This window comes from Microtus ochrogaster, chromosome 1 (assembly GCF_000317375.1).
Source record: "Microtus ochrogaster isolate Prairie Vole_2 chromosome 1, MicOch1.0, whole genome shotgun sequence".
NCBI classification, from domain to species: Eukaryota; Metazoa; Chordata; class Mammalia; order Rodentia; family Cricetidae; genus Microtus; species Microtus ochrogaster.
Window position 1 is genome coordinate 118,024,064 of NC_022009.1, and position 17,395 is coordinate 118,041,458.

A 17,395-nucleotide genomic window follows, 5' to 3' on the forward strand; every position below is an offset into this window, starting at 1 on the left:
TGCATTATAACATGGGAAAACATGCCTCTAAGCTTAGTTTCTAGTCACCTCCAGCCACTGGAGATCAAATGGAAGTGGCTGGGCTAGGACAGGCGCTGCATTCAAGGTGTTTCATAGTGAGTCTCTCACTGATGGAGCTGCCCCAGGTACTGAAAGCTTTGGGCTGTTTACTTCGAAGGATGTGTCTTAGTAACAGAGTTCTCACAGCAGGTGTCTAAACGTGTTTTCAACAATTCATAGGACTTACAGCATAGTTCCTTCTCCCTGCTCAGGAGGCAGAAAGCACAATACTTGAGGCTGCTTTTCAATTTGATGTGACAATAGGCACCTAATTATAGAGCTCCAAAACGTTTAATCACAAATCGATAGTTTGATATGAAAAATTTTATATCTGACAGGAAATCACCACAAATTCAAATGGAAAGGATCGATGCTAGCTGACGGACTTAGGGCAAAAAAAGATATATAAATCTTACACATATGAACAACTTATATGTATAACTTATTTTTGTCTTAAAAAATATTTTTTCTTTTCTTCTTTCTTTCTTCTTTCCTTTCTTTCTTCTTTCTTTCTTTCTTTCTTTCTTTCTTTCTTTCAGGGTTTTTGAATCAGGGTTCCTCTGTGGTACAGTCCTGACTGTCCTAGAACTCACTCTGTAGGCCAGCCTGGCCTCAAACTCACAGAGATTCACCTGCCTCTACCTCCCTAATGATAAAGGCATGCGCATTCTTGTCAAGTATTCCTCCTAAATTGCAATCTTGCTGAGACCAGGAACAAAACCCATGCATCCTCTGTCCCCAGACCCTCAGATGGTGCTAACATGCTACACATAACTGTACTGACTGATTTGATTTTTTTTCTTTTAGCTATATATTACAGCTACATATGAAATGCAGAATAAAGCAGATATACTTTAGCATGTATAATGGAATAAGAGTAATATGCTGGCCCTACTGGGGGTCAATGCATCAGGAAAATAACTATAATAGAGAGCCAACATATATATATATATATGTGTGTGTATACATAACACACTAAGTAAATAAATGTAATTATAATCTTTAAAACTGAAAGAGCCCAGTGTAAAAATATAGAACCTTAGATTTAAGTCCAAATGATATTGGTCCTGGTTCTAATGAAATCTCAATAAAGTTCAGTGATTTCACAAATGGGTATAGATAATCACAAAATCTGTAGGTCTCTTTCAAGTCTCTCTCCTCAGGACTTGAAGAATCCTATGGAGTAGGAAGCAGAAAGACAGTAGGAATCAGAGGGCCTGGAGGACACCAGGAGAACACGTTCCACTAAATGAATTAAGCAGGGCACATATGGGCTTACAAAGACTGAAGCAGCAAGCACCTGGCCTGCAAGTGTTTCTGCCAGGTCCTCTGCGTATGTGTTACGGCTGTTACCTTGGTGTTTTATAGGACTCCTCACTGTGGGAGCAGGTGAGTTTTTCACTTTTTTTGTCTGCTCCTAGGACTCCTTTCTTCCTGTTGGGTTGCTTTGTCCTATCAGCTTCGGTTTGAGGCTTTTGCCTTGTCTAATTGTATTTTATTTTGACTATTTGGTTGTTGGCTCTTGGAAGCTTATTCTTTGCTGAAGGGAAACAGAGCGGAATGAATCTGGAAGAGCTGGGGAAGAGGGAAATTGTAAGAGTAAAGAGAGGGTAAAATGTGGTCAGGATAAATTGTATGAGAGAAGAATGTATTTTTATTTAACGGAACGAATCAAGTAAAGCATATGAAATGAAGCATAAAAGCAGCAAAACTGTAAAGAACTTGTATGGATATTCTTTGAGGGTTGCTCAAAACATACCATATTCTAAGCTACATTTGCAATATGATTCATAATATGTTACTGTGGAAAATAGCTAAACAATATAATCTGTCTTTGAGAGAAATAATGAGTTTATTTGTTGGCTAGATTTTCTGCCTTTAGATTTTGGAGTGGGGTATAACGACAAAGAAAAAACATTTCGGATGACTAATAATTGGGCAAGAATCAAAGAAGCAAACAGAGGAGGCCAGCAACATGATACTGCTGCCTTCCCATTGACTGTACCTGTCTTTTGCTGTTGCAGATTTGGAAGTGGATTTTCAGCATTCGGCAGATCATGCAAGGCATCTGCAACACCAGCATGCTCACTTAAGCTGCTGTCTGGGATCCACTCTTTGTCTTCTGAAACAGGAAGAAGATAACGTAAAACAAAGTATAAAATAAGGTAAGGTCCACACCTTTAATGTTCAGGGAATGTAGTAAAAGGGACATGGACGGAATGTTAAAGCCAGAAGATGGGGAGAAGGAGCGTAAAATGTGCTTCTTCGTGTGCTGCAACCATCACACTCATGACCTGAGAAGAACCTCTTTTATCTTTCTCTAGTCTATATACCTTTCTTTACTTCTCACTCCATAACTTGCCGTGTCACTGGGTGGCTGGCCTCTGATGTCATCCTCTCCTCCTCCTTTGCCTCCCTCATCTTCTCTTTCCAGATTTCTCCTCCTATTTACCCTCCTTGCCTCCCAGCCCCACCTATCCTTTCTCGTGCTTAGCTACTGGCTGTTCACTTCTTTATTAGCCCACTAGAGTATTTTAGACACATAAAGTAACACAGTTTCAAGAGTTAAACAAATGCAGCATAAAAGAAAGGGTTGCTTTCTTTTATAAACACTATTTTAACAGTGATTTTTCCAACTATTTCCCCTAAAATTTGAGAAGTATGGGACATACATATAATAAAAGATAAATAGATATATAGTGACTTACATAGTCTCATCATATTTTTTACACTTTATTTTATAAAATGTAATTTTTCCACATTCTTCCACATGATAAAACTTGGAACACTATACTAAATAAAATATACTGGTCTAGTTATATGAATGAGTTAAGCAAAATAAAAAAAAATAATACAAGAAGACTGAAGAATGGTATTAGCTGGGGGTTAATGAGAGGCTAATGAGTTATGTTTAATGAGAATAGAATTTTGATCTAATAAGATAAGACGTGTTCTAAAGACAAATGGTACTGATGTTATATGTCATTATGAAAGTAAACAGTATCACTGAGTTGTACACTGAAAAACAGTCAAAAAGCAAGTTTAAGTTATTTGTGTTTTAGAACAATAAATGACAATACAAATATTTCAAAAAAAAACAAATTACAAGTAAATCTTAGAAATTAAGGGGATTTTGATATTTTTATGGTGTGTTTTAAGGCAAAATTTAAAGTGCCATTATATATTGCTTAGGTGATGAAGTGCTTCAGAGATTTACTATTTTGTGACATTGAAATAAACAATGCTCTTAAATTCTTAACATGATCTCCCTCCTACATTATTGTTTTCCCTTCCTTACTTTCTGAGTCGGGTGGCCCAAAGGTCCTCTGATTCCTGAGCAGAATTTACCTGAGAGTGTGATCGTGGAACAGGAATGGCTGCCTCGTATGCTTGGTGAAGAAAGGGAGCCGAGTCTTTCATTCTTACCGACTGTAAAGAACTTCTCAAGTCCTTGATACCGTTCATTTACAGGTTTTTTTCTGAGGGCTATGTCTTGTAACAGCTAGAGAACATTTAACAATTTACTTTCTAGCTCATGGAAACAAAGTCATGCATTCATTCATTGAGCAACTTATTATGACCTTGACACCAGTTCAGCTAGAATAACTTTCACAGTGTAATAGAGAAACAAAACAATACAATGTTTAGATCCAACTGGATCCAAGCAATGAATAGTTGGAATTATAAACTAGAAGTGGTCATCAATCCAAAATTACAAAATAAAACATATTTTTTTCTCTCTGTTCTCAACCTTTCAGTTTCTTCCTTTAGTCCAATAATCCTATACTCCTCATATTGTAATCCTTTGAGACAGTTTCTCATGTTATGGTGACTCTCACACATAAATGAATTTTGTTGCTATTTCATAAATGTAATTTTGCTACTGTAATAAATGGCAATATAAATATCTGATTTCTATCCCTGTGAAAAAGTCATTTGACCCCTGGGAGTCTCAACACACAGGTTGAAAATCAGTATCTTAGTACATTTTCATGTAAATTATGCAGGAATAAGGAAACTCTTACATATGCCTCAGAACTAGTGTCTCTATTATAACTATTATAAAAATAGTTCCAAAGATGAAATACAATTGATGTGGAATGTCCTTCACTAGACTCACAAGGAGCACAATCTGATGCAGAAGCCATGGAGGGTTGTTCCTTACTGGCTTGCTCCTCATGGCTTATTGGGCCTGTTCTCTTATAAAACAAAGGACCTTCAGCCTAGGGATGGACCCCAAACCCTCCCCCATCAGACACTAATAAAGTGCCTTACAGTGAGATATTAAGGAGATATTTTCTCATCCGATGTTTCCTCCTATCAGATAACTCTAATTTGTGTCTAGTTGACATAAGAGTAACCAGCAAACATAGAGAGATCATTTATTTAAAAAATATGAATCCTAAGAGGAAACAAGTAACAATTACCACAAACGATGTATTTTTTCAAAATACCCTTTATTAGGATGATGGAAAATGCACTTTATTGTTCAATAAAAATATCTGTATATTTAGGTTATTATATCAACTGAGTATATGGGTTCTTCAAAGCCATTTGATTGACTTTTCACAAATAAGTTACTATAATTGGTTCACCATTTTTTTTCTGATTTCTGAGTTTATACTCTGAAAAACAGTGATTTTCTAATTTCTCCATCAAAAGCACACTGGTCTTATGAAGTCTTTAAGGAATTTTATTCCTTTTTATTTGCATAACAGATTGAGTGATTGGAATAGAACATAAATCACTTAATGATTTATTAAATTGATCTACAGTCTTGCTTTGTTTCATTGGAAAACTGCAGAAAAGCAGATGCATTTAGCACTAGTTCAAATGTTCATTGTGTCTTCATTATATAATACGACTATCACATTTTTAAAGAAAGTGAATTTATTTTCATTTTAAATATTGAAAATTATAAGGATTAGGGTCTATGTCTGTTAAGATTCTTCTTCGTCAACCATTCCATGGAGAAAGATGGAAGGAAAGAATAAGAGAAGACCAAACTTACTGTTATAACAACTCTGCCAAATAACAAAACTACTTCCCCAACAACAGCCACCTGGCAATCCTAAGAAAATGCACACATGATGTAATCAGTGCTTGTACACTCTATCTCTTGGCTTTAATACTTGTTGCAATGCAGATAAAGTTTCCAACATCGGAACTTTGGAAGAAACAAGTAAATCATGCCATATGGCATCTGTCTCTTTAGATTATTAAATTTATTCACACTAAATTTTCATAAGTCATATTGATTGATAATCTATGTCTCTTTTCAAAGTTTTGAATTATTTGAAAATATACCAACGTAATAGCAGTTTAAAATGATACCTGACTTTCAATTAACTATATACATTTTTGTACTTTTTGTTCCAGCCTGTACATCCAGAATTGTGTCTTACTAATCTTTTTATACTAATAACAGTTTCTAGTCTTGTTGTAATATTTCTTTCTTATCATCACTGTTTCTTTCTAAATACATTGAATTTAGTTTATTATTGAGTCTGCATTACTTGTAGTGCCAGGTCCATGATTCATTGATTTATTCTTGCTTTCTTTCCTTCATTTTTGGAATATGTATTTTTTTTTTACTCACAGTGGCTTTATACCCCCCAAAAAACTTGTACTTGAGCTTAAAAGTATTTTACACTGAAAATGGGTTTAATACACCTGAGCTCTCAAAATTATACTTTATCTAGGTGTCAACAGTAACTAGAAGCTTCTGTGGATCTTACTAAATATTCCAAGATAATGAAAATTAAACTTCGCAATTGAAATATGGCTCTAATAAATGTGTAATGCTTTTAATGGAATAATAAAGGCATAATTTGTAAACAGAACCATGGTAAGAGACCATCTGTACACATTTTGTAGTAATTAGTTTTTCAACTTTACATATGAGATTCTTTCTGGGAAAAAAAGAGGAGACTGAAAAACAGAGGAAAAGAAAGAAAAAATAGAATGATCCAAGATTTCAACCATCTGCGAACCTTTTATGGTATCAGGGATGCTGTCAGAAGGCTCCAGACATTTTGCTCTGAGAACTGGATTTTTTTATTCACAAATGCATTACATGTCAGAGTACAAAGTCCATATCAGCTCCCTGAGCCACTTTTGACTGAGCTTTCTGAAGCACAGATAAGGTCAGATTTTCCCCCACACAGCTAGCATTCCCTAAGTGCAAGACTCCTCGCCTATATGAACAGACATGTCAAACCATCTTCACAATGACCTGTGGAAATTGGGAAGATGAATTCTTGCTTTTTCTCCTTGCTGAAATCCACACCATTATCTACTGCTTTCTTCAGTGGGGCAATAGGAAGACAAGTTCATTTGAAATGAGACCTTCTGTGGCAAAACAACGGCTGCGTAATTTGTGGAAATGTCCTTCGGGAAAGGATTTGAGTTTACACCCCCCACACACATCAGGGCATTACTAGGAATGAGCAACACCAGTACATATATCCTGGTTTGGAAATTGCAGGCAAGAATGTACACCCAACTGGATAGGAACATACAGACCTATGCAAAAATTATAGCTTTAAGGTTCCATTCCCATGTCAGATATTTTATAGATCTGGCCCAGATCTGTGCAGATCAGTTTCTTTCATTTTGTTGCACCTGTGGTTAATTCTCTTAGTACCAGATCCCTCCCACAGTATCTGAGAAAATGTACAAAAATCTGGGGTTTTGAAGAAGTCTCAGTTCCAATTTTGTATTTCAAAAGCACTATCTTTTGACAGGACGGTGCACACACATACACACACACACACACACACACACACACACACACACACACAGAAAAATCCAGTCTATGCCAAACAGAATTAGCATGAACTCAAGTTTCGTTCCCCCATGTGTTTTGTTTATCGTTTCTGTTTAGGTTGCATAAATGTATTTTAAATTTTAAGGCTTATAAAAGGGCTGATTTACCTGATTTACAAGGCATATAGTACTAATAATTACAGCTACAATAGACCTCTACTAATTACAATGGAGATTCCAAAACAGTTTAAAAAGAGGCATGAATGCAAAGATGAGCTACGTTGTTTGCTCCACTACTTCTTCCTTAGCCATATTCCTGAAATCATGACTTTCTTTACCTGCATCATAGACAGTGGTCCTTTTCTGTGCACCTTAACTGATAGTATTTCCAATAATAAATGGATTGATACACATATGTGTGTATATACATATATAATGCAAATGTGTGTTTACATACACATACACACACACACATATATACATATATATATATATTAGACTGCTGCATTACACTCTATAAGAGAATTGTGTTTGAAAAAGAACCATTTTTCTTATTATGAATATGTAGTGGTTCCATTTCTGTAACATTTGTTATAGAAAAATGCTCATTAAAATGACATTTATCTAGCCAGGCAGTGGTGGCGCCTGTCTTTAAACCCAGCACTCGGGAGGCAGAGGCAGGTGGATCTCTGTGAGTCTGAGGCAAGCCTGGCATACAAGATCTAGTTCCAGGATAGGCTCCAAAGCTACAGAGAAACCCTGTCTCAAAAAAAAAAAAAAGATATTCATCTTATAAGATTTTGTCAGATGCAAGCCCCTAGGGTCTGTTTCCATACAAATCATGCTTTAAATATCACAGTATAAGACAGCACATTTTAACTTCAGTAGAAAATAACACTCTGGTATGGTATATATATAAAAACATCATTTTCTCAACATTATCCTTACAAACTGTAAATTAATAAACCTATTATGTATTTACCGGTGGTGTCTTTGTAGTTTTTAAATCTTCAAAGTTAGGCTTCTCTTTCAGATTGCTACCTTCCAAGGATATGCTGGTATCTTGAGATGAATTCCCCTCTATGAAGGATGTATGTAAATCTACAGGTGGCTTAGAATCCTTGGTCCATAATGACATGTAGGAATCACCAGAATTTTGGTTGTTTTCTGGGTCTGTATTTTTTTCTGTTACATTTTTTTCAAAAGAGCTGGTTTCTCCTACTTTTTTGAGCTCATGAGAAGAAAGACCAGAATCCATACTATTGCCAAAATCTGTGTTTGAAGAGCCTGTTGTTGAAAACACATTTAACAACATCCTAATATAATAAAAACATAAACTAAATTGTTAACAAAAGTCCAGTGTTAATTTTTTTAACCTATGAATCTTATTTTACCAAAATTTATTTACATATTTTACCTATTTGATCCATATAGTACAAATCTGTGGGAAAGGAAGTGAGTCAAGTAGATTTAAAACAATGAGGGGCAAAGTAGTGACATCTGCTCTACAAAGACACAAAGTGAGCAAGACAATATTAATCATCACCGCCTTATGCCTGCCCCGAATGTCCTCACGTAGATCATTAGTCTTCACTAGGAGGAAGAGTGGAATTATCACCACTCTCCTGTAAAACTGTCGGTGTATAGACAAACCTCAACCAATTAGACCGTGAAGTGAAACTTAGGGGACAGCATTAGTCACGCCCTCCCTTCTTTGAACACTATGCATAACTAAAGTAAATCCCGGGTGGAAAAGCACTGAGCAAGGTGCTAGATTATGTAAAATATGAGAGACTTTGACCAAGACTTCTATGGCATAAATGGTAGACTGTAATCCCAAACTGTTGCCTGTTATTACCAATTATTTATATAACTTTGCAATTATACATAGTAAATGAAAACTCCCCTTCACACTGCTGTAATTAATAAAATCATTAGTATTATGAGAAATGAGATAAATGTATAGAACAGATATTTACTACTAAAAGAAAGTCAGGAAGGCTGGAAAACAGTGAAAGATCAACAATAATAATAAATAATGCTTATCTCTTAGATGGATCAAAATATAAAAATATCAGATTCATTAGAATAAATGATGGCCTTGTGTCTTGGAAAGTATGCAGATAATTTTAATAATGTATTGCAAGACTGAAAAATACTATTGGTGAAAACCTTCTCATAATGCTCTGTAACTAATAATGTAATAAAGACTGTAAATAAATAACAGAAGTCAGAAAATGAGAGAAAGCCTTTGGGGAAATATTATACCTGACAAAGAATATTATCAAAAATAAAGAAAGCACTCCTAAAATTCTAAAATAGGCAAACAAACTAAAATGGGCAAAATGTGAACAAATATCTCATTAAAATAATATAGGGGATAGATATATTAGAGTGCTTACCTGGAAGAATATATAAAGATCTAGTTTAAAATCCCAGCAACACATACATGCACGTGCGCATGCGTGCGCACACATATACACATACACATGCACACACAAGTACACATGTGCACATATGTATAAACAAAATCATATACAGATAGTAAGTAAATATATCAAAACTATTAACTATCCGATTTCCCTAGGGAGCTGGAAATAACACCAATAGCTACTGAAGAATGTAGCCAGAAGAATTTTCTTTCCATGAGGAAATGCAAAATCTCTCAGTTACTCTGATAGAAACATTTTGGTTTAAATAGGAGCTGCCATCCACAAGCTCATGCGTTTGCACACTGTTTCTCCAGCTTGGTTGCAAGGTTAGAGAACTTGTGGAAGGAAGAGTCTTGGGGGAGGAACTACATCACTAGGGGTGGAACTTGAGCTTTTATCGTCTGACCTCACTTTTTGGTTTTCCTCTCTGCTACCTGTAGAGAGATGGCATTTGATGATTCTGCTTCATGAACAGCTGGGGATCCCCCTACCATGCCTTCTTTGACACAGTGGACTCTACATGTTCTGTAATGTAATCTAAAATAGACCTTGTATTCTCAGTCACCGCTGAGTCAAGGTATTTTACCACAGTCACAGAAAGATAGCTCATACATGGGATCTAGTAGAGGCTATATTCATAGTTGCCAAGCACTGGAAACAGAATATTCATCGTTAATGGAAAGACTAAATAACTTGAAGTTCACTCATACAAGGGAATATTCCACTTCATTTTGATGTGGAATGTTGCTAGTGGGGAAGCTGTGTAGATGATGCGAGTGAAAAGGAAGTATGGGGGTGCTGTGCACTTGCTGCTCAACTTTGATGCCAATCAAAAACATTTCTAAGCAAAAAAAACATGTCTCAATGTCTATGAGTTAATACACAGATACTTATGTTCACAATTTTCTCAAACCCACCTGGTAGGTGACTCTATCTTAGAGACAGTAACAACCAGATCTGGGTCCCCAGCACTAAGTTGCAATGTGGATATGTAGTTCATACTGGTCAGGCCAGTTGGAAAATGTCAGGGGAAGTAGGGACTGGCAGGAAACCACTGGTCTTCTTCCCCTTCCCCTGGCCAGTCAGCTTATTATCAGATTTAAATCAGTTATTTTAAAGACTGCCCTTGGGTATCCGTCAAGTTCTTCAGATATATACCTTCCGGTTTCCTGAAAATCTTGGGTTTATAAAATATAGTCTCTGAAAAGAAGCTTAAAAATCATCCAGTAACTAAATTATAGATTAATAAAAGGAAGTCAGGAAAAGATGATGGCATTTCAAGGTGACACAGATTGATGGACAGAAATGAAAATTAAATCTGATGACCAAGTCAGGGCACTTCAGTGTGCCTCTGTAGATAATGATCTTAAAACTTAGGCCAGGAAAGTCAGAAAAATATCTATACAGTGTTCAGATCTACAAAGTTCAAGAGAGCTAGAAGTAATGATAGCACAGAAATAAAAATGGAATGACTTTCTTAGGCAAAGGATTTATCTCACATAAACTTCACGTCATATGTTTTTATGGAAAGCTATTTTTTTTGGGGGGGGGGCTTATTTGGCTGACACCTCTACATTACTGTCCATCACTGAAGGAAGTCAGGACAGGAACTCAAACAGCAGAATCCTGGAGGCAGGAGTTGATGCAGAGGTCTTGGCGGGGACTGCTTACTGGCTTGCTTCACATGGCTTCCTCAACCTGCTTTCTTCTTTTTTTAATTGATTTTTATTGAGCTCTATATTTTTCTCTGCTCCCTTCCCTGCCTCTCCCCTCCCCTTCAACCCTCTCCCAAGGTCATGGGCACCATGGAGAGCTATTTAATTGTATGTGAAGGCAATGAAACCCCACTCAGACTTTCATCATGTAAATTTCATCTATGTAAGCTTTAAAATGCTCATTTACCCCATAATAAATTTTATAGAGTCCCATATAGATTGTAATTGCTTATAAATACAACACTGTTATCTATTGGTTAAAAGATTATTTACAAGAGAATTACATGTTACCAATCAATTTTCTTACAAGTATCACTTTTTTCTGGTTTTATAATGACCAGAAAAATAAGAAAAATGTTCCTGGGCTACTACGTCTTTGGTATTATTAAATTATCCACATTCATTATTAAGATATGTTAAGCAAAAAGGAGAACATTACCTTTTAAGTCATCCTTACGGTATGTAGCATTTGTTCTCAAACAAAGACTTAGGAGGTCTGTTTTTCCTTTGTTGAAAACAAGATGTTGATGGATGCCATTTTCACGTGGAAAACAATTCTGATAATCAGGAAATGTAGAACTTTCATATTTTGGGAACAAGCACAAATAACAAGTTGGAAGGAATAGTCTCTGAAAGTTCTGGTTTGTAGTTGCATAAGATTAAAATATAATATTGGCCTTAAATTTTCAGTAAACATATTCTATATAATATAAGCTAAGTTATATTATTTACAAGAAATATATGACGTCATTAACTGCAACTAAACTGCAAAATTCTAATAGAAATTTCCTACTTAATAATATGTTGATATGTTTGAATTCTGACATCTTTCAAGAACATTGAAATTTGGTAAAATTATAATCACAGCATGTCCTGAACATATCTGCACCCCCATTCAGAGGTGAAAGTTAAAGGCAGTATATAATACATTATGGTTGCCAACAATGTCTACTATATATATACACAGCTGTACTGCAACATTCACAACAGACTGTGCAACCCCAGATTTTTTATGTAAACTCTATAATCAAAAACTCAGATTATTTTTAACCAAAATGTCATCTCAGGTCATTCACGATTCAAAGAAAAAGAGGTAGTATCGTTCTGTAGGTACCTACAAACCAATGCGGTAAGACTAATGCCAAACCACATCGGAGAGTTTCCTTCACCACTTTTAGCGAATTACACGGGAGTCAAAGAAGACATAGGATAATATTGGTGAAAGAAGAAAATAGGGGGCAGTCTGGTGATTCCGTGTGTGAGGAAACTTGTTGCCAGGTCTTATGACCTGAGCTCAATCCAAGAACCTACATGGTAGAAGGAGAGAACCCCTTACTAGCTGTCCTCTGATCTTCACAGGCAAGTATCTGACAACATACAGAGTACACGGACACTTAATAAATTATTAATGCACAGGACACTTAATAAATTTTAATTAATTACTAGATTTTTTTTTTAAAGAAGCAAGCAGAATTGGCTTTCATTTCCTTCAGGAAACACAATAAGATATTAGCCTCTCAACTACTGATGAGAAAGCGTCTCCTGTCAAAACCTCTGCACCTCTGCTGTTCACTATTTGGGACCCTATGTTCAGACAAAGAGCTGCCTAGAGTTCCCGGGCATCCCTTTGATTCAGAGCTGCTGTCATGCATTGGGAAGGGCAGAATCAGATCCAAATGAGGCACCATCAGAGGAGGTGCTTACCAGACGCTATATGCCACTGTTGAGTCACATCAAGCTTTTGTGATTAGACACCAGAAATTCTACGGTTCATAGAAAGGGGGGGGGGTAACATTGAATTTTACTAGCAAGAAAAAAATAGATTTCATTGTTTATATGGAAATGGCACAATATCACAAAACTATTGTAAAGCGAGCTACTATACTTCTTTTGCCAATCACATATTAGCCTTTGCCTTCAGAGCAGTATTATGCTAGCGGGCTCCTGAACCTGATCAATTATGTAACTTCTTATTTTACAGTTCCAAAGAAATCACAGTCAAATAGGATCGTTAGAGAAAAGAAGGCTGATATAAACTATATCTGACATGGAAAATTACTTCAAATGATAATCACAAATTTCACAATCATATATAAAGCAATACAAATATTAGACAAAGAAATTATTATTTTGTATGTAAAAAGTAATATGAAGAAATTTCTACATGACTTAAGAAAATTTAACATTAATATATATGCAGCTAGAGAGATGGATGATAATTTCACGGATATATTAGTTGGTATTATTTTTTGCTGATCTGTAGATCAAATCAACCCTACAGCCTCATCCATGTTAGACACACGCTCTACCATGGCCCTGCCCCTTGTGACTGGTGTTTGAAGAGGGATCCTAAAAAGAAATCCCAAAAGAGTAACCAAAATGAATGAAAATAATCTTACCTTAATTGACTCTCTGCATCAGCTAATTCAACTCTGTAAGGTACAGTGTCCTCTGGTTCTTCAATGTCTGCTTCATGAGTCTTATTAAATACATGTTACATAATATTAGTAGGCTCAATAAGTTCACTAGCCAGTTAACTGTTGGTAATGTTTATATTTTTCCCTACAAATGACTCTCTAGCTAAATCACACATGTTTCAGGGAGACCAGATTCAACTGTTCTTCCTTGAGGGCACTAAATATTTCATTCAGTTTTTTACAACTGTCACATTTGCGACCAATAATAGAAACTTAAGCGACAACTGTCAATCCCAGTAGATTAGTGACTAGTGCTTTCCCAGTTTTCTTACTGTCTCTCTACAATTTATTTAAAGAACCAAAATTTTAATAAAAGGTGTGTGTGTATATATATATGTGTGTGTGTGTGTGTGTGTGTATGCATGTGTGTGAATATATGTATGTGTGAAAGTAAGTGTGTATTTGACTAATATCTCTCACTTATTTAGAGACTAAATGAAACATTGATAAAAGAAAGAAAAGCTGTAGCAGCTATCAATATAGCAGCCATAGAAAGAGCAAGATGTGGACTCTACATTCTTATTTTCTGAAACAGCAAACCCCAAAGTCAGGATGATTTAGAGCTATTCAGCTATTAGATAAGTAGGAAGTCAAAACACAGGGAATGGATCACATCTGAGTCATTTTGTTTGAGCTCTGCTTGGCTATCTGTGATTCCATTGTAACTTCCAAAGATTTGCTGACATTATTGTAAAACCTCTCAAACTATAAATACTGTCTTTTCCTTTAAAGGGAAATAATATTAATTTATTATAGAAACCACATTTACACTTAATTATATTTAAATAACATTCCATGTAATGAAACTGATCTTTTTGTGAAAGCCTCAGAAAAACAAAGAACTAAAGAGACATCAAAACTATACTCTATGAACTAACACAGAAAACATGAGTTCACATCCCATGATTGATACCTCCATAAAAGTAGAAATGCTACATTTGCATGCAGATCTATTCTCTATAATAAAAATTATAGTTTTATATTTATCAACCATCTGTAATCCAAATGTAAAATTCTTCTTAAACTCTAATGAATTTTTAGCAAAATCTTACTGATAATAATAAGATATCACTATTACATGTTTTCCATGTTGAAGACTTTGAACATTATCTACTTACACCATCCAGTTCTACTATTGTTAGAGATGGTGGAGGTCTCTCTATATTCAATTTTTCTACTGGCATAAAAAGAGGTGGATATTGGACTTTGATCTCCTCAACTAGGAAGAAAAATTGGAAAACAATATTAGCAAACAACATGTCTGATAATTTGTTTTCTAGAAATATTACTGTCTACAATAAAAGAACAGTCGTTTGTGAATCAACATGAAGATGGAAACACTATGAATTCCTTCAGCTCAGGCAAAACATAAAGCTATTGAGTTTAAAGTCGGGTACTATACCAAATAAAAGGAGATGGAGTTTAAGTAGTGATAAGAATGATACATGGACAAAAGTTAAAAGCATGCGTTAATAATTGCATATTTATATAATTTTAAGCAATAAGTGTTAAAGATCTAGTTAAAGCTCAACTGACCATCGCTATCAACATCATTTTCATTCTGAGAGCTCTGTGCCTCCATAGTAGCTTCAGAGGGATGTGGGGACGTGTCTAATAGTATGTTCCGAAGTTGTTCCTGTGGAGTTCTACAAAACAATAAAAATGTAATCAAAAGAGAAAAATATCAATAGAACTTTCCTGGACAAGATGTGTACTGGTCAAGTGAATGAGAATTGAAAATTAATGATGACATTTTCATCATAATATTAATTCTCAGATTATTGTGATTAATAAAATTTTAATTTAATGAAAGTTTTTAAATCAATTCCACATCACCCAAGGAGTTTTTCAGATGCATATTGTGTTTTGTTTAAAATGAAGACCAAAGTCATCACACAAGTCAGTATTCTCTCAAAAGCCTTATGGAGTCCAAAATACATGGCATGTTGTTGACAAAGCTAATTTGCAAGTGTATGTTCTATCTCACACACACAGCACTATGGTAATGAGTTCTAAGGCATCCTGCGGACACTTAACTAAATTTTCAGCAAACCATAAGAGTGGTAAAATGGGGTCACATTATCCAAATGTGCACTGTAATGTCTGTGGCATCTATTACCTAATTAACATCTAGGATGGATGCAGCCTGCTTCAAATGGAAAAGATAGAGCTTGAAACTTTTCTGAGTTCAAGGGTGTGTATTAATTCTGGAGGATGTTCAGAGAATTGTGAGGAGAAAGTTCATGTGGGAGGTAATTAAAGACAGCTGCACCACCTCCCAGATCCTGCAAGCACATTAAAAGACAAGGCTGTCTCATTGATGTTGTGAACGCCAAAAGAAAGTTAAAAATTGCCCATTTTTGTTCTAACTCCTTTTGGTGCTTTCAGTGTTATTAGACATTAGATTAAATAATCTCTACTATGATCCTCATGTTTAAAGATGAAATTGAGAGGCAAAGTGGAGAACCTAGTTGTTCTAAATCGCATAGGCAGAGAAAACAAGAGCAGGAATGTGAGGCCCTTGCCTCATCAAGCACACATTCCTAGCGATAGTCTCATTTTGCAGTCCATAGTTTCCTACTTGTAAATACAACAGCTGCCTTTTCTAAATATTGTACAAATCACATAAATACAAAATCTATTGTATTTCTAATCTTTATCTTTTAACAAAATCTTTGAGAGATTCCTTCCATACAGAGTTTGACTAAGACATTTATATTTGCAAGTGATATGAGAGTATATGTAAGCAACCCCCAAAATTCTACATGAAACTCTTAAAACTGATAAACACTTTCAGTGAAATGGCTAGATACAAGATTAATTCAAAATTTCAGTAGCCATCTTATGTAAAAATGATAAATGGGCTGAAAAAGAAATCAGGAAAAAACCACCCTTCACATTAGCCACAAATAATATTTATATTGAGTAACTCTATCCAAACAAGTGATGCAGTGCATGAAAAGAACTTCAAATATTTGAAGAAAAATTAGAAAAGATATCAGAAGATGGAAAGATCTCCCCTGCTCATGGATCAGTAGGAATAACATAGAAAAGTGGGCATCTTACCAAAATCATTCTATATTTCCAACACAATTTCCATCAGATATCAGAAGATGGAAAGATCTCCCCTGCTCATGGATCAGTAGGAATAACATAGAAAAGTGGGCATCTTACTAAAAGCATTCTATATTTCCAACACAATTTCCATCAAAATTCTAACATAATTTTTACAGACATTGAAAGAACAATGTTCAACTTCATATGGAAAAACAAAAAAAAAAAACCGAGAATAGCTAAAACAATTCTGTAAATAAAGGAACTTCCAGAGGTATTGCTAACCCTGATTTCAAGCTCTACTACAGAGATAAAATAATAAAAACAGCACACTATTGGCACAACAGACTGGTGAAGCAAAAGAAACAAATTGAAGACCCAGTCATAAATCCACAAATCTATATACAATTGATTTTTTGATAAAGAAGCCAAAGTTATACAAATGGTTAAAAGAAAGCATCTTCAACAAATGGTGCTAACATAACTGATCATCAGCATGTTGAAGGCAAATACAGCCATATCTATCATGCTATAAATCTCCAAGCCCAAGTAGATCAAAGACCTCAACATAAATCTAGTTACACTGAACCTGCTAGAAGAGAAAGTGGGAAATATCCTTGAATGCATTGACACAGGAGACAACTTAATGAATAGAACCCTAGTAGCACATGCACTAAGATCAACGATTAATAAATGGAACCTCAAGAAACTCAAAAACTTCAATAAGGCAAAGGACTTTGTAAATAGGATAAAAAAAAGTCACCTACAGAATGAGAAAAGAGCTTTACCAGCCCCACATCTAACAGAGGGCTGAACTCCAAAATATATAAAGAATATAAGAAAGCAGATATCAAAAAACAAAATAATCAAAACATGTGATAAAGATTTA

The 17,395-nt window shown here is 35.2% G+C and overlaps 1 protein-coding gene across 2 annotated transcripts in view; it reads right to left on the reverse strand.

Annotated features, from left to right (window-relative positions):
- Zbbx (zinc finger B-box domain containing) overlaps positions 1-17,395 on the reverse strand; it is an 84,345-nt gene that overhangs the window by 11,903 nt on the left and 55,047 nt on the right. For both annotated transcript variants that reach the window (XM_013348300.1, XM_026788141.1), the window contains exons 12-18: positions 14,989-15,098; positions 14,571-14,671; positions 13,375-13,454; positions 11,415-11,554; positions 7,811-8,115; positions 3,409-3,562; positions 2,066-2,182 (exon numbers count right to left, since the gene is read on the reverse strand). In XM_013348300.1, the coding sequence (XP_013203754.1) occupies positions 2,066-2,182; positions 3,409-3,562; positions 7,811-8,115; positions 11,415-11,554; positions 13,375-13,454; positions 14,571-14,671; positions 14,989-15,098 (1,007 nt within the window). The remainder of the gene's footprint in view (positions 1-2,065; positions 2,183-3,408; positions 3,563-7,810; positions 8,116-11,414; positions 11,555-13,374; positions 13,455-14,570; positions 14,672-14,988; positions 15,099-17,395) is intronic.